Source organism: Drosophila eugracilis, unplaced genomic scaffold, assembly GCF_018153835.1.
Source record: "Drosophila eugracilis isolate 14026-0451.02 unplaced genomic scaffold, ASM1815383v1 contig_81, whole genome shotgun sequence".
Classification (NCBI taxonomy): Eukaryota; Metazoa; Arthropoda; class Insecta; order Diptera; family Drosophilidae; genus Drosophila; species Drosophila eugracilis.
In genome coordinates, this window is record NW_024573712.1 from 180,827 (window position 1) to 205,870 (window position 25,044).

Below are 25,044 nucleotides of genomic sequence, written 5' to 3' on the forward strand. Positions count from 1 at the left end.
TTGAGTGAATCAGAATCGGAATCAGATTCAGAATCGAAATGGGAGTCCTCAAGATGCCCGGATCTCTTCTCTGGCGGACTGACGGACTCAACGGCCTTGCTTATCAGCCGTTTTCCCTTACTTTCCTCATTCGCTGGCTCTTTTGGCTGGCCGTCTTGCCACACGATCTTCTTATTCCCTTTGTTTTCTTTTTCGGGTTCAGTTTTTATGTTTTTTCTTTTTGGTTTTTGGCTAAGTTACAGGCCATTTTGCCGCAACAGGTTCTTGGCTCGCTTCTTGGCCCGCTGTCTTCTCTCTCTCTCTCTCTCTCTCTCTGGAAGTCTTCCAGTCCCGTTTCCCATTCCCTCCCCTTCCATTCTATAGACTGAGAACTGGACACACTGGCAACAGGTTCTGAGCGAAGAGAGCTCTCCGACTCTCTCGACTGAGATAAGTGACTTTCAATATGAAATACAAATATACCTGTTTGCTTTGGCTCTGCTTGATAAGAGGCTCTAACCCCCATTATTTAGCACTAAATTTACCACTGGGTCGAAGACCCTCTCTCTCTCTCGTTTAGGCACACATACTCACACCTAAAAGCAAGCCACAGGTAGTGCTATAACAACAACAACAGCTTAGTACCGTCTCAAGATAGAGATACTCTCTCATTCGGTCTCTTTCTTCGGCTCTCTGGTGGATTGATTTCCAGCTGGCGTTTAACGTGGCCCAATCGAAGAAGTGCAGGGTATACTAGACTAATGATATGGTATGTAACATAAGGGTTAGATATAATAACTTTAAAAGTACATTAAAAACCAATTACCGTACAATAAAAAAGTTAGACCTTAAAAGGAATAGAAACATATTCATAAAACTGTTGCCTACTTTTCGGCGACCGTATGTAATTAAGAAACAGGCAAAATTAAAAGAAAAATGTTTTAAGGAGAAACAAATAAAATTAAATAATAATAATAATAAATTTTAAGACATGTTACGTTTCGAAAGTCCCTTAAATAAATATGACTTATATAAGAGGTATCTCTTGCGGGGTACATCTTAGTCCTATCAATCGAATATACATAAATAAAGAGGTCTGCGGCATTTTCGCAATCCCAGAGAGAGAGAGGGCAAGCTAGAGTGAGAACGAGCATGAGTCGGATTGGGAGAGACATGTGGCACACGAGCTTTGCCTGATCGCGAGTTTCAGTCTTCTTTTGGCTCTCGCACCGTGCAGTTCGTGAGGAAAAGCGGAAAACCCAAGAAAACTCAGAGCGTTGCATGCCCCGCGATTCGGGGCTCGTGTCCGTGTACTTCTCTGTACCTGTGTGTGCCCGCGTATTTGTGTCCGTGTGTGTGTGCTAGCTTGTGAGTTAACAACAAAATTAAGCAACCAAAAAAAAAAAAATGCACAAAAAATATTAAATGCAGTTTCTACTCAATGAAAATGCTGTGAATAAGTTTAATCAGCTCTCAAGCTCGAGCAAAGAGCAAGAAAGAGAGAGAGAGATAGAAGAAACAACAACAATTAAGTGGCCGAAAAGCACGAAACGGCATTAAAAACGACAAAAACAAAAGGTGTCGTGTAAAAATGCGCCTGAAAAATTACAAAATTTAGCAAACATAAACAAAAATACAAAAACCGTGTACAAAGATCAACCTTCGAGGGTTTTAAGAGTTCTTCCGCCCCAAAAAAATAGTTTTTCTTAAAAAGTTAAACGTCTGGTTTTGCCTTTTAGCGGGTGGCAAGAAGTTTCCAATTCTCCCTCTTCTTTATCTTCATCGTATTCTCCTGCGTCTTCTCATTTCATTCTTCTTTTTTTTTTTTCGTGGCTGCCCCAACAAGTTTTCCCCCCCAAACAACAAAACGGCGATTTTTCCAACCAGTTTTTGGCGCTTGCCATTTTCCGCGCTTCAAAACTTCTGCCCCTTCTTGTGCTGCTTCTTCTACTTCGTTTTCTTCTGCATGTGGAGAGTCCAAGAAAGAGTTGGGAAGACTGGAGGAGGGACAAGGTGGAGCTCAAGAGCAGCTGCAAATTTCGCATGGGTCAGTTTCAAAGACGAAACCATTACGATCTCGTTTCCATTTCTACACCTTCAACCATAAAACTCAGGCTCAGAAGAATCCCCCCCAAATCTCCTCTATTAAAACATAGGTGTCGGGCAGTACGTGTTTTGGATTATTTTCAACGAGTGCGGCTCGTAAAAAAAATGAATAAACACATTTGCGGTAAGAAACATAATTCTTTTGGCCAAATGTATCTTTGAGCACTGTATAAGTTACATAAGCTAGTGCATAGAAAAAGAGGAAAAAGGTTGAGAGAATTCGAAACTGAAGGTGTTTTTTCTTCTGGACTTGATTAAGGAGTGTTAGAAGTCGGAACAAAGAAGGTTAAAAAAACACAAATGCAATTGAAAAGCTGATAAGGCAGGTAGAGTCAACTAAAGGAAAATGCAAGCAATTAGGTTTGTGATATAGAAAACACAACAAAAGTAAAACTAGAAATCTTAAGGAAAAATTTGTTCTTTAAAAGAAAATCTTAAAATAATTTAGGTTAACTAAAAGTTTATATTAATGAAAAAACAAATAATGTCCGCATTTATCAGACTACCGTTTAATCGAACTACTTTCATAATAAAAAACAGATTGAATGCAATTTAAATGCAAAGATTGGCCTGAATTGGCCCAAAACAATAACTGAAGCAAAGGCCCCAAGATAGTGGAAAAATTTGCATAGAAAACAAAGCTGGAGGAAAACAAATTCTCGAGTGCCAAAGAATTCCGAGTTAGATTCTGCCAGCGATAACGGATGATAAAGAGAGCAGGAGAGGCAGAACGAATTATTCAAATCCCCACCCGACCAGGTGACAGTTCTGCAATCTGCAATCCAGGGAAAGTGGGCGTTAATGTCTCTCAATGGGCGGTTCTCAAGGGGAAGGAACTCAGAGCAGGCGTAGGGTTTCCATGTCGTTTCCATGTGACGACTTATCAACTGTCCCGACGGCTGGTGAGGATGGGGGGTAGGATCGCTTAGCATCAACATCAAATACTACTCAAGAATTTCAAAGCAAACTTGTTTGCTCAACTTGCCAGCGATTTGTGGGAGGAATGGGGGGTTTTCTACACCGTAAAAAAGGGTTAACTTAAGGAAGAAAATATCAAAATAAGGTATTTTGAGTTGTTTTATTAGAAGAATCAGTAGAAGAATTAGTAAGCACTTCTAGAAAAACTATTAAAAAGCTACTTTAAATTAATGAAATCTTCCTTATATGTAGCTTTTCAATATGCAATAACAATATATTTTCCAAAAACTAAGGGGAATTAATAAACTTTAATAGTTTTTCCCACTGTGTAGCCAGGAAGGTAGGTAGGTGGATCTGGTGGTTAAGGTGGAGGTGGAGCAAAACTGAGTTCAATACACTCGACGGCATTCAGTGACGAACATTTGGCTTTCTGGGTGTTTTGAACTCATTTCGAAATGCGTAAAATTTGTTTTGTCTCTCGGCCTCTCGTTTATGTATGTGAGTGCCGTTGAAAGATTGATTAAATTATAGAGTATAGAGTGATGTGTTGTCGACCGTCAATTGGTTTACCGATGATCTATTTAATTAGGAAGACAAACATCCGTGGAATGCGCTGTGCGGCGACCTTGCCATATTTGACGACTTGACGACTTTTCTATCTGCTTTTCCATTCCCATTTCCATTCCCATTCCCAGCCTTTTGCAAGTTGTCAACTTCATTGGCAACCCGTTTTGTGTTGTTGCCCCTCTTCTCGCAGAGAGTTTTATCTTATCGGGCACTGTTACCGGCTTGCCAGGCTAAGACTAATTATAATCTTATCTGTCACAACTAAGTAGTGCAAACATCAGTGGAACTGTAACCGAAACACAGAAAAGCCCAATGGATTCAGATCTTTGGATCTCAGTTCCCTCTTTCGCTTCACCTGTAAACTCCTCACCATAATAAGCTCAAATTTCGGGAAAACAACGTGCAAAGTATTTTCCCTAAAATTGCGCAAAAAAGTGTGATCCCCTTGACTGATTCTTGTCTTGCGACAGACCAGCTAAGCAAATAAACACTGGCTATGATGTAGAGGGGAGAGTTCTACCAGAAGAATTCAACAATCCCCCAAAATAAAGTTCCCAAGAAATTGCCATTTCATCATTATTTGAGATAGTTGACAGTAAGCCAAGCGGAAAAAGATTTACCAAAAAAAAAAAAAGGTAAAAGGAAAACAACCGTTGTTTAAAAAGCGATCAAACTTTCTAGGATTAGTAGAGTACTTAAAGAGAATTTCATAATCGAGGAGTTCTAAGTAATAAATATATTTTTTAAAGTTTATTTACTCAAATTAATTCCTAAGTTTATAAAACTTTTAAAGCTACTGCAGGGCACTCCGAGCGGTTTACTTTTAATCTAATGTTCGGATTTTAGAAAGGTAATAATAAAGTTTTAAATTTACTAATTTAAAGTGAATTTGAATCAGTATATTTTTAGTTTATAGTCACAACATAAAGCAATGCTAATAAAGTTGTTATTACCTTTTGCCTAAAAATAGAAATCATCGTTAGGAAAATTCCAGTAATGATAATTCTAAAGACATTTGTTTTTTTTTAACCTTTTCCTTTCTTTTCTGCTGTTCCGGAGTTTTTTTTTTTTTACAATTTATATTTGCATTGCATAGAGTGCGAGGAATTCGCTAAGCAAATATTTGTGCCCCATACCACTTGTAGGTATCTGTATGTGCCTCCATACAGCAGATACTTTCCACCTTGGGCCAGCATCTCGGTTCAGTTGAGTTGTGTTGTGTTTTGCTGTGTGGAAATGATAAGCGAAACGAACGACCTTGTTGCCGAAGCCAACGACCTTCGCAATTTACCAAACCAATTACAACTTCCCCGGGCAAACAGGAGATGTAGCATCCTGCTGCGAGATTGTGATCTGGGATTTAGGATCAGGGATGTGGGTTCGTTGTTCGGGGTTCGGGGTTTTCGGTTCTTGGGCTCTGTGTATCCGGAATCCGACGGAAGTAAGGTGGAACAATTGACGCGGGATCGCAGGATCTGCTTAGGTAGTTGACAAGGATCATAAACAAAAAAGCCGCTGAAAAATCAAGAAGAATGAATTTCAAATCTGCGCTCTCTCTTTGCATCTCTTTCTTTGCTGCATTCGCTGGCTCTTTCACACTGCACGGGGGTTTTTTCGCGATTGTTTCTCGTTGTGTGGGTGTTGTATTCATTTGCAACTACCAAGAAGCGCGGCTTGGGAATATTTTCCTTTGGCCATTTTATGTTTTTGCTGTGTGTTTCCATCTTTTTGTTATTTGCTGCAAGCCAAGCGCAGCGGAGCACTAAAGAAAGCGTTGAACTTGCTGCAGGTTGCAATTGGCAAGGTTTGCCAGGCCCTTTTTTTGCGGAAATCCAGCGAACGAATTACATTTAATTGTAAATTTATGCGTCTGCTTCCGAAACCCAAGTGCCCCTCAGTACCCCCCTGATCCCAGCAATCTTTCCCTTTGGAGTTGTGTGAATGCCTCGCGATCTTCACCTTTGTGTGAATGTTTTCTGCGGCAGGTACATAGCTGTGTGGTGTGAGAATTGACAAACTTATAATGAGTCGACAGTAATGAGAGTGCACTGAAACAAAAATGCTAAATATATCCCAAATCCTTCATCTCTTTTATATGTCCTTAGATGGCATTTTGTATATGTAAATCTTAAAGATACTTTTTACAGAAATGAAAATATTTATTTTCATTATTCAAATTACTTGTATTCCCCTATGGTGGTTTATTTTCTGTTTACATTACATTAAATAACTTTAATAAAATGGCATACTTTACCCACTGTAATCTAGCTTGACTGTAAGTCTTCTTTCCATGAAGATCACTCTGTCTAATAGACTTCATTTTGTGCTCATTAATCCTGAACTTCTAAGATCATGTTCTTGGTTTCAAGTTGACAAACTAATATGTTAATTTACACCACTTTAGAAATATCCCCTTGGATTTTTCCCAGTGTGCCTCTTAAAGCCACCGAAAAAAAAACCAACTGCAGCCTTGGCAACACCTCCGCCCAGGTACATAATCATAACAGATAGCCGGGCACAGGTAACAATTTCCATTCATCTCTGCGCTGCTTTGTTACGCTTGTTAGTAGCTGACACTACACTCAGATTTACGACGACCTTTTAGGCCTCTTTGCATTCACGGCTATCAGGTATCCGGGCATCTCAATCTCAGAGCACTCTTCTCCTTAACCGGAACCCTATATGACCACCTACACAGCGGGCTATAACTGGCATATACTTTTAAGCTGATAACCAAACACTTGATTTGCTGAAGTGGAAACACAGGGGTCGCAGTTCAAGAAAAAACCAGAACCGTAGGTTGCCAAAACAATAATCTCTGTGATTTATTGTCCTTTCAAGAGATCCTCGCTGTTGAGATGAAGATTAAGATATTGTCAGTCAATAGGAAGATGATGAAATCGTATTTAATGCGGTGTTTTCTTTGGGAGAGAGAGAAGGGATATACCTTCCTGAATATAGGAAACATTATTGTTAATAGAGATCAATGGCGGGGGGGTTTCTTAGCCATTTGTGACCTCGCCATCGATTGGCTGGCAATAAAAACCCGTTCTGGGGACTCGAACTGGGGAGCTGCTAACTGGAATTGGAATTGGAACTGAACTGGGAACCAACTAGCACTCGTTATTGGCCATTTCGACTGGGGTGTGTGTGCTCATTTCGCTGGCGCCACTCCGATTTTGCATGTTTTCCGCATTTATTTTTTCAGCTTTTTTGTTTGTTGTATTTTTTCCATTTTTTTGCATTTTGACGTGGAATTTTTATGGCCAGCAAAAGTGTCTAATTTCGTTGCAGAAAACTGAAAGCCACTTCAACAGCAATCACATGTGTAGGTTTCGTTACTGACCGAAATCAAAAATATTCTACCCAAGGCCATAATTAGAAAATTGGTGATTAGCTGGAAAGCTTTGGCAGTCGAAAGTCGGTAGTCCAGGGGGCATGAAAGTGCATTTAGCAATGTCATTGCACTCCTGAAGCTGCACCAAGCAGATTTATCTGCCAGGTACTATGCCCCCATCCCGAAAACAGGCTTCCTCTTTGGGGGCTTCTTGCTTGGGCCTAGGTCTTCTGCTTCTGCATTGAGAGAAAATGTTAGGAATCTTAAATATATCTAAAAGAACTTCAAAGAAAGCGATAAAAGGAACTAAACTGATCTGTTTTTTTTACCTTTTACGTTTCAAGATGATAAATCATTTATTAATAAAAATTAACTTCTAGAACTTGATTCTTGCTAAGGATAGGATTTCCTTTTGGCCAGTGTAGCTGGGTCTTCGTTTTGTGTCTGGGTTTGTCAACAGCCTGGCAGAATCCAGTTTTCGCCTAGGAGCCGCTTTGGCAGTCGATGTAGAGGAGCAACAGTCGTCCAGATGCCGAAGCCTCTGCAGTTCCAATTCCAGTTCCAGTTCTTTGGGCCGTCAGAGCAGCGGCTCATAATTATGCATTAAACACTCGAAGTTTACGGGCCAGAAGTGGCAGCTGCAACTGCGGCTTTAATGGACATCAATTTGCATGGAAACCATACAGAAAACGATGACATTTGAAAGAGCCAACTGCGTGGGTCGTTTGCTATTTGTATATAGATATATATAGATATATGCAATATGCTGTCCAACCGAAACGAAACGAAATGCAGTCGCCAAATCGCATTTGAAAATGCCCAACAAAAAACTTGTTTATTGGCTTAGACCCCTTAGCGTCGCCTCGCTGCATGCATATTCGTCTCGTCTCGTCTCGTCTCGTGGGTCAATGTTATGTAAACCTGGTTCACTTTTTTTTCTTTATTTATATTGTATATATATATATACATTTCATCTTCTTCTTCGTTATTTTCTGGTATTTTTTTTTACCACACACATAATACGCTCAACTTATTACACAAAAACCCAAATAACTCAACAAATATTTACGGACGCAGTCAACAGAAATCGATTCAATTTTCCTCCCTACCTTGTTGTTGCTTTCTTTCCATCTCTTTCTTACTGAATATATCCATCTCTTTCATTTGGCGTCTATGTGGATTCGTCTTACTGGTTTGGCTGCACTGCATTCCAAAGATGCGAGTTGCGGACCGGACCCGATAACAGAAATAAAAGTGCAAAGCAGCCACATCCAAGCCATTCCAGCCACCTCAACATAAAAAATACAAAAAAATGTCGCCAGACCAAATTAAAATAATTTAACACATATAATTTCGTGTATTTTTCGCTTACATCATAACTCTTGTCAAAAGGTGGCCGAAAAATGAGATTGAAATGAAAATCGGGCAGCTCTAATCGCAAAATCACATCAGCAGAAAAAAGAAGGGGGAGCTGGAAACTCAAAGATAATTCCTCAACTTGTAGTTTGCATTTCCACTTAACTTTTTTTTATGGTTTTGGCAAGATTTAGTGACAATAAAAAGAGTAATAATAGAAACGGAACTAGATCGTTAGATCGTTACTTTATATATATAAACATAATGGTTTCTTTATTTAAAAACAAAAACATTTTGAAAATAACTTTTGGCTTTATGCCAAAGTTATGATTCCTAAACTGCTCACCCTTAAAACTTACAATAAATCCAAAACTCCAAAACCTTCTCTGATACCATCAACCTCATAAACCTTGTCTGTCTGACCCTTCTCAGAGGTGGCCGTAAGATGAGATTGAAATGAAAATCCGGCAGCTCTAATCACAACAAGCGATCGTCAGAAATAAAAACCCCCCTCCCCACTGGAAGAAAGAAAAACTAAATGAAAATGCGTAATCACAAGGAGAACGGAAATGCCTCCGAATTAAGCGAATCCAAGGCTGTTGGCCAAAAGAACTTGGCCAAAATGGAACCAGAGAACAACAATAAGATTTCGGTGGTGTCCAAGCTCCTGCTAAAGGATAGCAATGGGGCTAGCAGCCGGAGTAGCAACAGCAATGCCAGCTTCAGTTCCGCATCGGTCGCCGGTTCTGTACAGGTAAGTCAGAGTCTCTCTATCTCTTATTTTTTATTTTTTATTTTCTGCCAACCGGTTTCGGTTTTCTTTTCTTCGAGCGTCTGACTTGTGTGCTTCTTGTTTTTATTATTCTTGTTAATAAATCCTCGAAAGCGCGCAGAATTCCAATCGCACACGGTCTCTGACTCACAGCCACAGAAACTCACCCAAAGACCCGGCTCTTGGCCAGCAATATGAAACAAAAGTGAAGGCTCAAAGAAAATACACAAAAACAAAAAATTATAAAAAAAAAGCAACAACAAAAACAAACAAATGAAACGCAACGAATCGGAGCCAAAAAGCCCACGCACAGTGGGTCTGAAAAGTCTGGGAATTCGATTTTCGATATTCGGACCACTGCAGGTTCCTAATTGAATTATGGGCCTGACCTCCATTTGCATTGCCCAACCCCGGGAAGTTTCGTTTTCGATACTCCATATGGAGTATACGAGACACACTCGTAAATCTCCTACAGCATCTGTGTGTGTGTGTGTGTGTGTATGTCACTCAGTCACCCAAAAAGACTAAGGAAAACGGTAAAATTTACCACTTGGAGGAGAGTTTTGTTTGTTTGTTTTTTTTGGGGATCATCATGTGGGGGAATCCGTTGATCGATCAACCAACCAACCGACCGACCGACCACTCCCCATTCTCATCTTTCTCCTCCGCCAGGATGCGAGTTATTAATTGGACAACTGGCCATGAATGAAGCCATAGGAATGTCGACTTGCGTGTGAAGTTGTTTTCTCGATGCCAAATGAATGAATGAGTGCCTGCTGTTGTTGTTTTGGTTCTCATGAGATAAAATGTGGGCTTTGATAAGGAAGCTGTAGAAATGTGGTTCAAGGTGTCACTGATTCTGAAAATAAAGTGGTTTATTGGCTGGCCAAGTGATTAAACAACTATTACTTTTGACTAAAAAAATACAATTTAAATCATCCATGAAAATATAGTTATTATTCCTGAGTTACTTAGAAAGAAAGTTAGCCAGTATCTTGTGGTGCCACAATAATTACTTTTAATGATTATTTTGTGGCTGCCAAACATTCTTGGAAATCTTCTCTTTCACTTGCCCCCAATGATGGCATTCTCGATCATTAGACACACACAGTCATCACACATACACATAGCAACTGACTGATTCTGTTTGATTTGCCCCGTCACCCATTAACCTTAACTGAATTATTGTGGGCCAGGGACGATCTATAATCCCACCATTGGGCCACCGCCATTCGATGTTCTGCTGTGTGGCAGTGAATGCCACACGTTGGAAAATGGATTGGTTTGCTTCTAAAATGCAAAATAATTTACCAAATTAACGGTACCATTATCAACAGCGACGATCCGATCAATCAAACTGAATCCGATCAATTAAATGTTGCCTCCGAGCGTGGCACAAAGAATCAAGAAAACACCAAAGAGAAATGAGCAATAAGAGGAAAAGAGGTTATGAGCAGAACAGAGCAGAATGCTAAGAACGTGGCTAGTAGATGATGGTGCACTGATAAAAATTATGAGTACTAAGAACTATAAGTTATCAAAAACCTTAAAAGGCTAAATTTTTGGCCATAAACCTACTTCTACCTCTGCCAAACTCTTCAGCATATCCCGATTAAAGTTTATCTTTAAAAATCTTATAGAATTTTCCTCATTTTCTCCTCACATTTCTCCCAGTGCATCCGATCGTGTTGATGATAGCTGGGCGAAGTTGGAGAAATGTGGCTGAGAATTGGAACAGCATTGACCTTATCACCGAAAGCTTCGTCTGCCGGGGTCTTTTGATTAATCATCTCCATTCTTAATTGTGGCCCCATCTTCATATATGCCGATTGTTATCATCACATCGCCTTCCTCTAGCGCTTGGCAAAATAGCAAACAAAAAAAAAAATATGTATTTTCCATAGCCTTTGGGCCTGGCTTAGATGTGGAAAGAGAATGGCCAAGCGGCGATCGATAGATGGATCGATTCGCGGATCGATGGACAATGGCGGGCAGGTTATTGAACCGCTTTATTCTCGGGCATTTGTAACGTTTTATTTTTCATATTTTCTTCATTTTTTTTTTGCTATTTTGTTTGAGCTTCTCCACAAAACGCTAATTACTGGCAGCGAGGCGCACGCTTTAGTTCCAGTTATTAGACAAGACTCCACAGCTGGATCCTAACGTCGATACTCCCATGCTCCAGTATTTCCCTGCGCTCATCCTCGGTCCATTGATGGCAGTGGTCGTGTGTGTATGTGTGTTGCAACATCACCATCACAGCTCTCCAAGCTTAGAACTAGTTTCGGGGTCTGGCTGAGATATTTTTGCATCGATTAGGCCACATTCCACGCACCTATATCGCACCGCTGGGCGTTGCAATCTCTTCGGGGGCTATTTATAGCTACAATCGAATTAATTGTGGCCACGCCCCACAGCGTTAGTGCCGGAATCTCTGACAAAACCAACTGTAATGGCCCCAACTAGTGGGTAGTGGGGTAATGGTTAATGGGTAGAAGGTAATGGCTAGTAGGCAGCCCAGTATCCAATGGGCTTGACGAAGGTCGTCGCTGTCCATTCTTCTCAGCCTCTTCTTTGCTTTAGATGAATGCGCAGATTTCTAAAGAAAAATATTTTGGTTATAGATGTTCAGATTTTTTCTTCATTTTTTTCTCCCTTTTTTTTTTTTTTTGCTTTACTTGGGTTTTTTCTTCTTTGTTAACTTCTTTTTTTTCTGTCGAATCAGCCAAAGCACTTGACGCTGCACTGGAATTGGTTTCTGTTTTTTTTGTTTTTTTGTCTTTATATGTATTTTGGTAAAGTTCAAGTGTTTGTTGGGGCTAAAGCTGAGGCTGAAGCGTGAGTTGATCATGTCGAAGCCAGTGGGCCACCTTAATCGTCGCTTCATTTCCGTGCTCCCAGAGCTTTCCTTTCAGCTGCGGAAATGATCGCATATTTCGCCAAAAGAGATCTCCGCCAGCCGAACTAGCCCATCGGGTTGCGCAATTAGGGGCGGCTAAGCGGTCTGGTCTACGCCTCAATGGCTAACACTTTGGGCAGAATGGGAGGGGAGTCTTTAAAATTATAAATAGACTTGGGCTTGGAGTGTCTGGGCAATGGAAGAAAGGTTTGATTTTTGGTTTAACAGGAGTTAAGCTAACTATAAACTTGGAGCTAAAAAATACTTCTTGCACCTCTGTGGCATGTTCTTAAAGGCTTCTAATGAAGTTTGTTTGTTAGTTTAAATAAGAAAGCAAATAAGATTATTTATTCTGATTTCCATTGAGTTCCTTTAAGTGTTAACAAGCTAGGCGGGATGTGCATTTTCAGAAACTTAAGAAGAAACCTCAAACCTCAGTTTCTGGAAAGATTCTAAAAGAATGAAAACCTCTCTAACGTGTTTCTCCAAGGCAGAAGCTTAAGCATTAGCTACTTAGTTGGTTAATTAATATAATTTCTTAGATTTTCATGAAAGAATTACTGGTTTTCATTTGTCGTTTTCCCATTCTATTATAATCACTACCAGCAGTGTGTTCGCTGGCATTTCCTCGGCCTGTCTTCTATTTCATTTTCATTTCCAATGTCTGTCGAACGCTTCAAGCTCAGCTCAGCTCAAACTCAACTCTGTTCAGTTTTGTTTAGCTCGACTCTTAACGCTCATTAGTTCTCTAAGTCCGTCAGCCCCAGCTCTCGACTTGTTTTCTCACACACGCCACATACAGGAGGCTTCAGCTCTGCAATTAATTAATGCCAACAGTCCGGCAGCAGCAGCAGCAGCAGCAGCAACAACAGCATCATCAGCTACAACAGCAACATCAGCAACATGAACAAAAAGCAGCAACAATGCCGCCTGCCAGAGCTAAATTCTAGCCAGATTCCAGCTAAATTGTTTTGGCTTGTCTTTGAACTCGAACCGCCGGCTTTTTAGCTTTGGCTTCTTCCCTTCTGCTGCCAATGGTTTGCATTTTTTCAGCAGAAAGGAAAATAACAAAAGAAACAACTATAACAAATAATTGCACTCTTGCTCTTGCGACAGGTGCAAAGCAACGCTCCTTCATCTGGCATTCTGCCCCCCCGGCAAAAATGTTGCGGAAAATTTCACCTATGTCGCTATGCTAGGGAATCGGAATTGGAAGCGGAATCGGAATCGGAATCCATTGTTCCGGAGATGGAAATGCTCGGTTCATTGTATGCACTTCTTCTTCTTCTGGCCAACGGGCATGAAGATTTCTTTATGAACGAGTGGTGGCTTAATTAATTAACAGGCCAAGTGAAAATGCATTTGGCCAGGTGCCGTTGGCTCTGCTCTGCTCTGCTCTCCTAGCCAACTTCGATTTCATTTTCCGTTGGAGTTTGCTGTTGGGGGCTTCTTTTTTGTATCTTTTTTTTTTTGTTTTTTTGGCTAGTTCTTGAACCCACACGAGCAAGAAATTTCACTTTTGTTTCTCCTCCAGCAACGGCAGACAAAGCGACATTCGAGCCACGAAAATTTTTGAGGTCAACAGCAAGAAAAACGGAGACGGAGACGAGAGACTCGTTCCCATCACCGGAGATTCATTCCGTCTGCTGGCCGTTTTGGCCAAAAGTGGCCACAAACATTTGTGGTCTGGGCCTGTGTCTGTGTCCATTGAAATTCTTGCCATCGAATTGAAACTCTTCGTAATTTAATGCCAACTTAGAAGCCTCGAGCTCGTCAAGAGTCTGGCAAAGAGAGAGAAGAGACAGCTGCCCTTTCGATCCAGTTGCAATTTGGCCGAAAATAAACATGATTTGCCATTTCGATTTTCTGTTTTGTCATCCGGCAGCCAGCTAAAGGAGAATCGGTATCCTCAGCGCTGGAAAAACAGAAAGTGACCGAGTGAAAGATTTTCGGCTTTCTAATTGGATCTCTGCAGCGGTTGATGGTGACTCTTTTTTGGGTTCCGTTGGCTTGGCTATCTTCTGGCATCGCCTGGTCAGTGGGGCCTGGCTAATTAAGGGTCTCGCAGCAGGGCTAATTATGGCAAATATATATTTTTCCATTGGCATATGTGTGAAAGTGAGTCCAAGAAGAGCAAAATGCGAACCATGTTGCCGTCTGCTCTAGACTTCATCCGCACGCGGTTTTTGGTTGCGCTCCGCTGGTCGAACTAAACCGAACCAAGCCGAACTGGATATATATGCATATATATATATATATAAATTGCGATATGTGTACGTGTTCTTCTGACCTTCTGGAGCTGGCATTCTCCCGCATCTTGAGAACCAGTTGGGGTTGGTGCACTGAGAAGAAAAAGGAGTCCTAGAAAATATAGGAAATTTAAAAGTGACCTGAAAATCAGAAGAAGAAAATATCTTAAGAGAAACTTTTCTTTTATAAAACTTAGAAAATGTATTGATTACCCTTAATATATCCTCAATATATCTTTAGTATACCCAAATATTCTCAGTGTTCTTTAGCAATTTATTTGTTCTTGTCGCAGACTCCTTTTTGGCCGGGCCCGTTGAGGTTGAGTTGCGTTCCTCGACTGGCCATGTTCGTTCTTATTTGCTGCACGCCTGAAACTTATCACTGGCCATAAATCTAGCCGCATGCCAAGCCTGGCCAAGTCAGCATACCAGACCAGTGGATACGATACGATACGATACGATACCATTGGATGCCAGTTGACCAGACCAGACCAGACCTGGCCTGGTCAGTGGATAACAGCGGAACGTACCAGTTGCCATGCCATGCCATGCCATGCCATGTCCATTACCAGTTCTCTCTCTCTGGCCGCTTTTGGCCAGTTTCGCCAAAGTTATTAACGCCACAAGCGGCCATTGAGGTCAAGGATGCCTCGGATCCTGATCCCAATCCCAAGAAAAATCCATTTCACTCCATTGCATAAACTTAAACTCATTCCCACTAATGAGACTCACCCACCGCCAGCTGCCAAAAATTATTACTAATGAACCGCAGATTCACTTTCATCGGTGGCCCACTTAAAGGGATTCACCGCCGAATGGCCAGTTGCCCGATCACTTGACAGCTGGCGAAAGGAGTTGAAATCGAAGTGCCAGACGTCATCGTCGCAGCATCCTCGCCATTCCCCGCATTTCTCCCAAAACTTTCCCCGAAAGTGTGAGTCTTGCCGGGACCTCCAAAGCACTCTTGCCACTTTGATTTTATAAAGCCAAGAGCTACGCAATCTGCGGCGTTGCAAACGAGCGGTATAAGTATTCATGCTGCCGGCCATTGAACAGTGGTGCCAAAGGACTTGTTTTGCGAATGAAAGTGGGTTAAGCAAATAGTCATTCGGTGGGGTTTTTGTATGTGTAAAAGTGAAGTGCATTTGTTTACTTAAGTATGAAAGAGGTTTTCGTTTCTTCTGTTTGTTCTTAGATTAGGAAATATCATACTAAATTATATTTCAGCTGCTCGTCTCCTTACACATTAAGTTTTACAAGTTTTTGAAGGTCTTATAGGCTACTTTTCCTGGGTAAAAAGTCACTCCTAAGATGTGTTCGAAGTTAAATGATATTAAGTATGTTTATCCATAACTTTGACTTACCTTTCCTGAGTATTAAAACTACATAGTATAATAAGCGATCCTTTTCCTATATAAGCATTAACTATTATCCAACCCAATGTGCAGCCACAGCTTGGCCTGGCTCGCACTGCCGTTTTGTGACTGTGTCCAATTTGGGCGCAGATTGACAGCGATATGCGTTTAATTTGACGATAAATGGCCAATATAGCACGCAAGCCAAGTTGTGGGGAGATCAGGAGTTGGATGGAGGGCAGTAGTAAGGACTCGGGTTGTTTTGTTTTGTTTTTTTCTCGGCTCTTTGCAATTCAATTCTAATGCTCGAGGCCCGCGGGCTTCTCTGACTCGTTCGTGCTCTCGCCAATTGCCAAATTCAAATCCAAATCGCAGCACGATCCGAGCTGTGAGCTGAAGTTGAAGTTGAAACTGAAGCCGAGAGGTTGAAGCTGAAAACTGAATCTGAATCTGAAGCTGAAGCTAAGGCTAAAACTGAAGCTGAAGCTTTGGCCACGTTGGCAACTGACACGTTTGCTCGCATTTTGATTGCAATTTCTTTTCTTTGGCCAACTCTCGTCTGGAAAGAGTCAAATTCGTGTTGGCCATTAAAAGCGACCAGCGACAATGGAAAACGCAAATCAAAATAGCAAGAGAAAAAATTTACAAATTTTCCTCACGAAATCATTGTGGCCAAAATAAATGCCAAGCTGATCGGAGACACGAAAATCTCCAGTTTACTGCATTCTCGCTGCAAATTCCGCATCTTTGGCGAGACATGTGGGCGTCTGTCAATCTGTCTTTTCTTTCTGTACCCCCTGTCTCTCGTTCTCTGCCTCTGTCTCTTGCCGCCTCGCTGCCACGGCTGTTGCTGTCTCTTATCACGCGACTGAGAACGTCTGACAGTCTGACTAACTGACCTTCTTGCGAGGCATGAGTCAAGCGTTTCGCGGCGATAGCCAGCGATACTTTCAAACAAAGTCGTCTGGATGCAAGTTAAAGTGATGTGACTAATGCTGTACAGTAGAGCTTTTATATAATTTAAATATTCTGGATCAAAATAAGAGGATTTGTTTCCTATTATGAAGAACGATTCAAAAAGAATCTTTTATAGCATAGAAAATGTATGGATTTCCTTTATTTTCCGAAGATATTTTAGTTTTCTATTTATTTAACTTAACTTTTAGTTATTTCCTCTACTTACGACTTTGCAACTACTCTTATGTAAGCTGTAAGTTTTCCCTTAAGCTAACTTTTCTTCCAGCCCTATAAGACAGTTTTCCCTGTAGCCTAATCTACTTTCCGTTGAATAGGAAAAAACAATTTAAAACTAAACGGAAATCGACTTAAACAAACAGAGAAATGCTTTCTTTTGAAATGTGACTATTAACCCGTTAGGTTAGCCCTGGGTTTTGCTGGCGGGTTTCCGCTTTATTGATATAATTTTAATGGATTTAAAAATATTACGCATACGCCCCAGATGCCCGGAGTTACCTTTCCCCGTTTATCCGTTTTCCCAGGCAATTTGTTGCACTTTTCCTTCAGGCCATAAGTCGTGGCACTTAGCACAATTCATCAAGTGATTTATTTAACACGCGCCTTGGCTTTCGGACGACGGAAGTTTGATTTCGCCCCGTGGCACGGGATCATTAAGAATCTCACTCCAAACCCAAACAGATCCAGCTGTGACCCACTGCACCAGTTTGGACTCCAGCTAGAGCTTCATCTCCATCCCGGACTTTGGCCCTGGTCATTGATTTATGGTGCTGCCGGAGCTGCTCATCCAGAGCACAATTTCACATGGGCACACACATACAGCTGTGGCCGATAATTATGGGTTTTGGACCAGAGAGGTTTTCTCTAGGATAAAAATGGGCCAAGCCAAAAAACAAAAAAAAAAAAAACCTAGAAAAACAGCGAAGGCAAAGTAAAGGGCCCCGTGGGACAGTTGCTGATTTAAATTCGTGTTAGAGAGACAAAATAATTACGGCAATTGGCCAGAAAAATAAACCCCAAAAACTCAAACGAACTGAAATGAAACTGCACGACGATCGACTGACTGACTGGCTGGCTGGCTGGGTGAGTGAGTGAATGAATGACTCCACTTGGAGTTGGAATTGGAGACGAAGTCTTGGTCTTGGGAACATTCGGAGAGTGGCTTGGAACCATTAAAATTCTTGGGGATGCGCCCTAGGCAGAAACCACCAAAAAGCAGAAAAAAAACCAAAAAAAAAAAACGCAGAGAGGGAGCGACCTAAGTAGTTGACCCAGAAAACGATTCTATTGCATATCGGCAACTGTCAGTCATGTGATTCGTTATTATTGTTATTATATATATTTGCCATTAAGCATTTATGATTTTCTGATTTATTTCAGCTGCTTTTGTGGCGCCAAAGTCAAAAAGACAATCAGCAGCAGCTGCTGCCCACATAGCTACCAACAAAAGCATTTATATATATATATCTATATATAAATATCGTTAAAGAAAAGACCTCTACAATCCCCAATCTCAATGCAATCGAGACTTGAAGCCAAGTCAGTCAAGTGGCTTAAGGCTTGGTCTTGTAACGTTTCGTTTTCGTTATTTTCAACGTTAGTTTTATTTCAAGTCGGCTTATATATGTGTATATATCCCCCTTGTTTTGCTATTTCTCCATGGGTTTCGGCTTTATGCTTGAGTATTTACAATTCGATTTGGTTTACGAGAGTCGCAGGCGCAAACATCCAAAAATTAAGTATACGACACGAGGGTTGGCAAGCAAATTGACTTGATGAGTTGATGAGTGGTGGCAAATTTCAGAAGGGGTTAAGCCTTATGACTGAGTGGGAATATCATAAACTGTGATCACTTAAATGCTTAACAAGGAGGCCAAAACAGTGACTGTGACTTGGATTTACTCCTCTAGGAAGTTGTTAAGCTTTTATATTTCAATTTGATTTATCAGCTTTGTCATAAAAAGTAACATATGTGCTCCTTAGGCGTGTGCTTGTTGCTTGTATGTCTTTATTACATATGCAAGAAGACAAACAAACAATTTCTGTTAATAAAATCCTTGACTTAAATTCGTCTCTATCTATGCAATTAATCAGTAAAATGATTCCAATATCAATCTTCTACAAGCAAAGGCTTGTGAATCAATAAATCAATAAAATTCTAACTGATAAGACGTAAGCAAAGGAGAAGCATACAATATTAATTAAGGGGAAAGTGTGACTAATATTGTTTGTGAATGAATAATCAATGATTCTTAAAGATTACTTAGGGAACTACTTCCTGTTTATTTCATAGTTACTAAGCCAAATATAATCCCGACTTCAACGACTTTAATCACTGTTTGAATTTAACCAGAAAAGCCCATGGCCTAACCAATGATCATGTTATCGATCTGTTATTTCTTCGTTACCAAATTTTCACTCAATCCAGTAACCAGTGAACTTGATCACCGGATCACCGCAGCATGAATCACAGCTCGAAGGCTTGAAGCCCTGCTCATGTGGCTCCAAAACCGTTCGCCTTGTGCACACCATTACTTAATCCGGCTTATTATGGACGCTCCGCTTGGCGGTTGTGTCTGCATCAACGGACTCCCCATCAGCCTCTCTCCCCCTTGCGATTCCTCCCTCCCACGATCAAGCCGCTGGTTATGTACATAATATATATGCTTTGGCAACATCGCAAGTTGTTTTTGGTTATTGCCGCTGCACTTCAAATATGTTTGTTTGTCGGCAATTGCATCGCTTGCACTGCAATAATTTTCACTTAATTATCTAATGAGCGACCCAAGACTCTTTGAATTTCGAGGGACTATTGTTGATTTTTCTGTTTTTTCTTTTTGTTTTTGTTTTTTTGCTTAAGCTTTGAGCGCAATTATGGCCTCGGATCATTTGCAAATGTGAGGTATCCGGTCAGCAGCGGTCACATAACTAATGATTAAACCATTTAAATACTTCGAACTTATGCAACAACGATTTCTCTTGTCCGAACTCTTGCAGGATGATATGCCGCTCCACCACAACAGCAGCCAGCTGGGTCAACATCATGGCTCATCGTTGGATCAGTGCGGATTGACCCAGGCCGGTCTCGAGGAGTACAACAATAGATCCTCCTCGTACTACGATCAGACGGCCTTCCACCACCAGAAACAGCCATCCTATGCCCAATCCGAGGGCTACCACAGCTATGTGTCAAGTTCGGATTCCACATCGGCCACGCCATTTCTGGATAAGTAAGTTGTCGCGGAAAAGCGAGGGGCAAATAGTTTCTGTGCAGAGAAAGAAAATTATGAAATTATTAGAACTATAAAAAGATAAGGCGTGAAGTAGGGAAAATGTTTATTGTGGGTCAGGAAAATTTTACAATTTTCTTTTTACATTTTGGAAAATATAATTCCCATTACTTAAGGCCCAAAAGTTACTCAAAAACCTAATGAAAGTCACTTCAATTTTTACATTTTATAAATTAACAATATAATGATGATTATTCATGATTATTTAATTTAAAAATATCTTCTTTTAAGTTGAATTTATAATATAAATTTATTTAAAAGTCAACTTTCATGTTCATAAACTTTCTTAAGAATTAAGAAATGATAAATTTTCCCTGGAATTTTCTTTCTGTGTGCCTGTTGCATTGCAAACACGTTTTTCTTCGCACATACTCACATCAAATGCCGAACGACAATTATGAATTTTATTTGTACACTAAAAAACGCCATAAAAAATTCTTGGTAACTCGCAAACACATGAGATCCAAGCGTAGACGTTCAGCCAAGAAATAAAACCGAAAACGAGCAGCTTAAGCTCGGCTCTCAAGGTCTTCTTGGCTATGTCTCCATCTCCATCTCCATTTCTATCTCCGTCTCCGGTTTTAGCTCTATTTTTGTCTGTCTGTACATATGTCTGGCCTGGTCTATCTGTCCGACTAGCTGAACTTGCCCCAAGTACCGAAGAGAGTCCGCTTTTGGCTATATTTGCCCGATCCGAAGGCTAAGCAAGAAATTCAAGTAATTGCGGCCATGCGAAAAGCCCAAGAAACCAGAAATCGCAAATTTCTGTAGCACGCAATGATTTGCCAAAAAAAAAGAAAAAAAAAACTTACTTACTTTAAGATACTTTAATGTTGTTTGGCTTCTTCAACTCTAATTCGGAGTGTTCTATTTGCAGATTACGTCAGGAGAGCGATCTTCTGTCGCGCCAGTCGCATCATTGGTCGGAGAACGATCTCTCCTCTGTTTGCAGCAACTCTGTGGCACCTTCACCCATTCCGCTCTTGGCCCGCCAGTCTCATTCACATTCTCATTCGCATTCCAACTCACATTCCCACTCCCACGGCCACGCCCACTCCTCCTCTGGCTCCTCTTCATCCAATACCAGCAACGGCAACGGCAACAGCGGTACCAATATTAACAACAACAGCTCGGAAAGCACTTCCTCTACGGAAACCCTCAAGTGGCTGGGCTCCATGAGCGATATATCCGAGGCGAGCCATGCCACAGGCTATAGCGCTATTGCAGAATCGGGTAAGTTTATTGATAGAGATATTAAGCTATGATTGCCATTTAAGGTTTAACTATTAATGAGAGGTATTACGAAATTAGTTAGGCAAAATCCTTATGTAAAAACAAAAAAAAGATTTTTCCCAGAAAAGTCCTTTTAACTTTTTCAAGAAGTTCTTTTATCAGCTTGTTCTTTTGATCTCCTTTAGATTTATTTTAGTTTATCAATAATTTATTCCAATAAATAAAATCATAAAAAACTGTAACTTAAAACAAAGAATTGACAATCGTGGCTTGAAAACGAGTGTGGGGTCATAGTGTGGCAGTCTCAGGTTTTTCAGGGGGTGAATGGTTATTGGCCAGTTGTTGTAATAAGAGAAGGTAGCCAAAAAAAATGTTTTGGGCGACTGTCGGGCTATAACCCACTCCCCCACGACCTTGGCTCACTGTTTGGCCCACTTTTACTTGGCTCAAACTTTGGCTCCTTTTAGAATGGCCGAGGACACGCCCTCTAACCGTTCTCCCTTTTGTCTTGCAGTTTCCTCCTCGCAGCTGATTGTCCACAGCTCCCGGGTGCTGACCCCCAAGCGTCATCATAGCGAGAGCGTGCTGTACCTGCACGACAATGATGTGGCCCCAGCGATCTCACCCACTGAGAGCACCTCCTCCAAGATGATCTCCGAGGAGGCAAGCGTTGAGGGTGCTTCGTTGGTGGTGCAGCCACTTCGCATCCAGCACCGTCACAGTCCCAGCTATCCGCCCGTGCACACCTCTATGGCGCTACACCACTTCCAGCAGCAGCACCAGCAGCAGCAGCATCAGCAGCAGGATCACCAGCAACACCAACAACGCCACCTCATTAACCAGACCAAGCTGAGCACACAAAGTTCCTTGCTGGAGTTGGCCTCGCCCACGGATAAACCTCGCTCCCTCTTAGGGCAATCGCATTCCATGGGCGATCTCCAGCAGAAGAATCAGAATCAGCAGCTTGGAAGATCGACTGGCCAGCAGCACAAGTCTAGCATTTCGGTGACCATTTCCAATAGCGAAGCGGTGGTAACCATTGCCCCACAGCCTCCGGCTGGTAAGCCCAGCAAACTGCAATTGTCATTGGGAAAGTCGGAAACTCTCAGCTGCAGTACACCCAATATTGGGGAGCAGAGTCCAACGAATAGCATCGATTCCTATCGCAACAATCATCGCCTGTTCCCGGTAAGCACCTACACGGAGCCGGTGCACAGCAACACCTCGCAGTATGTGCAACATCCGAAGCCGCAGTTCAGCTCCGGGCTGCACAAGTCCGCCAAGTAAGTAGATCTTTGAAGATACATCCTCCCGAATCAGTTAACTAATTTCTCTTGGGGATTCTCCAACAGACTTCCTGTGATAACGCCAGCTGGGGCAACTGTCCAACCCACCTGGCACTCGGTGGCCGAAAGGATCAACGACTTTGAGCGCAGCCAGATGGGAGAGCCTCCGAAGTTTGCCTACCTGGAGCCCAGCAAGACGCACCGCCTCTCGAATCCGGCTCTGAAAGCCCTCCAGAAGAATGCCGTGCAATCCTATGTGGAACGACAGCAGCAGCAGCAGAAGGAGGAACAACAGCTACTGCGTCCGCAATCCCAGTCCTATCAAGCATTGCATGTGGAACGGAAATCACTGCCGAATAACCTGAGTCCCATATTGGTGGGTCTGCCCACGGGGAGTACCTCTTCGTCGACGCGTGACTGTAGTTCACCCACACCACCACCACCGCCACCTCGTGGTCGAAGTCTGCTGCCTAATCTTCTGAGGCGCTCCAGTTCCGCCTCGGACTATGCCGAGTTCAGGGAACTGCATCAGGCTCAGGGTCAGGTCAAGGGTCCCAGCATCAGGAACATAAGTAATGCCGAGAAAATCTCCTTTAATGACTGCGGAATGCCGCCTCCACCACCGCCGCCACGAGGTCGTTTGGCTGTGCCCACCCGACGCACTTCCTCGGCCACGGAATATGCTCCCATGCGGGACAAATTGTTGCTGCAGCAGGCCGCCGCCTTGGCCCACCAGCAACACCACCCGCAGCAGCATCGCCATGTACCACCAACCCATTTGCCACCCGAGCGTCCGCCCAAGCATCCCAATCTCCGGGTGCCTTCGCCTGAGCTCCCACCACCACCTCAGAGTGAGCTGGACATAAGTTATACCTTCGATGAGCCATTGCCGCCACCACCGCCACCGGAAGTTTTGCAGCCACGTCCCCCACCCTCGCCGAATCGACGGAACAGCTTCGCCGGGGCATCCACACGTCGCACCGCCTACGCAGCCCCACCACCGCCCACCGCTGGCTCCACAATTGCCGCCGCCGCCAAGGTGCCACCGCTGGTTCCCAAGAAGCCAACAAGCTTGCAGGTGGGTCGTCTGTCTGCAACTACTGTTTAATAATTGCTTTTGTAATTTTTGCAAATATTACAATTATATTTCTTTGTTGCAGCACAAACATCTTGCGAATGGAGTAGGAGGAGGCAGCAGTCGCAAGCGCCCGCACCACACGACACCGCAGCCCATCCTCGAAAACGTTGCCAGTCCAGTGGCGCCACCGCCGCCCCTGTTGCCGCGTGCCAGAACCACAGCCCATGACAACGTGATTGCCAGCAATCTGGAGAGCAACCAGCAGAAGAGGTGAGTAATAGATTTTAAGGACAAATTGAGCTCAATCTGAGTTATAGTTTGGAATGGGAACTTAAAATATTTACAAAAAATTCTCGTCATCCGAACTCAAATTATTTTATTTCATATTTCAAAAACATTTCCTAGTTATTACATCTCATTAGTAGCTTAAATTAAAGAAGTTATACTTAAATCCACTTTGAGGGTCACTGAGAAAATCACAGCACAGCTCGTAGCCATCAAGCCAAAACGTATTCAGCGATCTCAGCAGCATCCGTGGGCTTCGAGCCACTCCCTGGCTCATTGTTCTTGACCTTATCGAATCCAATTAACTTTGAATCGAGTGCGTGGCACGGTAGCCGGCGAGCTTCGGTGATCTTGGCTAATGAGCCGCTTCCTTCGCGGGCTGGCCGTCAATCAGCTGTCGCCTAATGCTTAATTGGATTATGAAATACTCTGCTCGCTGAGCAGCTAGACTTTCGCTTTCGACCCACTAAACCCATAAACCCGACCGACTCCAATTGCCAATCGCCAAAACGCCAATTGAGCCGCCGCCACCTGAGTGCGGCCACAAAAATGTGTCAACCAAATAACGATTTATGTTTTGCTCCTTGGCGTGTGGGCAGCTCACCACTCCCCAAATCCCCGAGATTCCCCCCCCGAAAATGGACCAAACAAACCATAGCAACCCATAACCACCCACCCCACAGGCAGTTCTTTGTTCTGATTGTGCTGGTAAAAGCCAATCAAATTGAAAATCGAAATTTATCCGGCCAGCGGGACAAAAGGTCCATTCTTGGCCGGGGCTTACGGCATGTGACATTGATAGATGAACGCCGGGCGGTTCATTAGCGCACCGAGCGCATAGTTTTTGCATTCACTGTATGGCATCGCACCCAATTTTCGGGCATTAGATAACTCAGAGCCGCACATTGAGTTCAGGCTGTGGTTGCACAGTGGTTAAGATTCGTTATGTTGTTAAAGGTTTTTATGAGTCATTGGAAATAAATTTTATTTAAGAGTTTGTTAGCCATTATATCCTATGGAATAGAGGTAGATAATGCGGTTTTTGACAAGCTTTAGTCGTATTCCCGTATCTTTCGAGTAATTTTTAATTCAGAATCCTTAACAATGAACTCCCACATTTAATTAATTTTCTGCCACTGTAGCTTGTCCATGTTCAATAATTTCTATGGGCTGTCATGTTTTTTCCTCTGCTGTTTCTTTTTTTTCTGATATTGTTATTTTTGGAGGGGGGTTTTTTTTTTGGTTTTCTTTTGGTGGCTCAGTTGACACCGGTTGAGACCTTTGCGGCACGATTTGTTGCAGCAGCAGCATCCAGCACGAGACAAATATTGACACAATTTGTGGCAAAGTCTTGCAGGC

At 42.3% G+C, this 25,044-nt stretch overlaps 1 protein-coding gene across 2 annotated transcripts in view; it reads left to right on the top strand.

The window, feature by feature from the left end:
- The first annotated feature begins 1,126 nt into the window (after positions 1-1,126).
- The window catches only part of LOC108106526 (protein Shroom), a 45,630-nt gene continuing 21,712 nt past the window's right edge, over positions 1,127-25,044 (top strand). Inside the window, exons 1-7 of one of the 2 annotated variants that reach the window (XM_017213652.2) lie at positions 1,127-1,347; positions 8,696-9,017; positions 19,511-19,743; positions 20,681-21,036; positions 21,551-22,319; positions 22,389-23,400; positions 23,483-23,670. In XM_017213652.2, coding sequence (XP_017069141.1) covers positions 8,802-9,017; positions 19,511-19,743; positions 20,681-21,036; positions 21,551-22,319; positions 22,389-23,400; positions 23,483-23,670 — 2,774 coding nt within the window. In that variant the 5' untranslated portion in view covers positions 1,127-1,347; positions 8,696-8,801. Of the gene's footprint in view, positions 1,348-7,567; positions 9,018-19,510; positions 19,744-20,680; positions 21,037-21,550; positions 22,320-22,388; positions 23,401-23,482; positions 23,671-25,044 lie in introns of those variants that run through there. The other variant, XM_017213653.2, reaches the window with a different exon arrangement.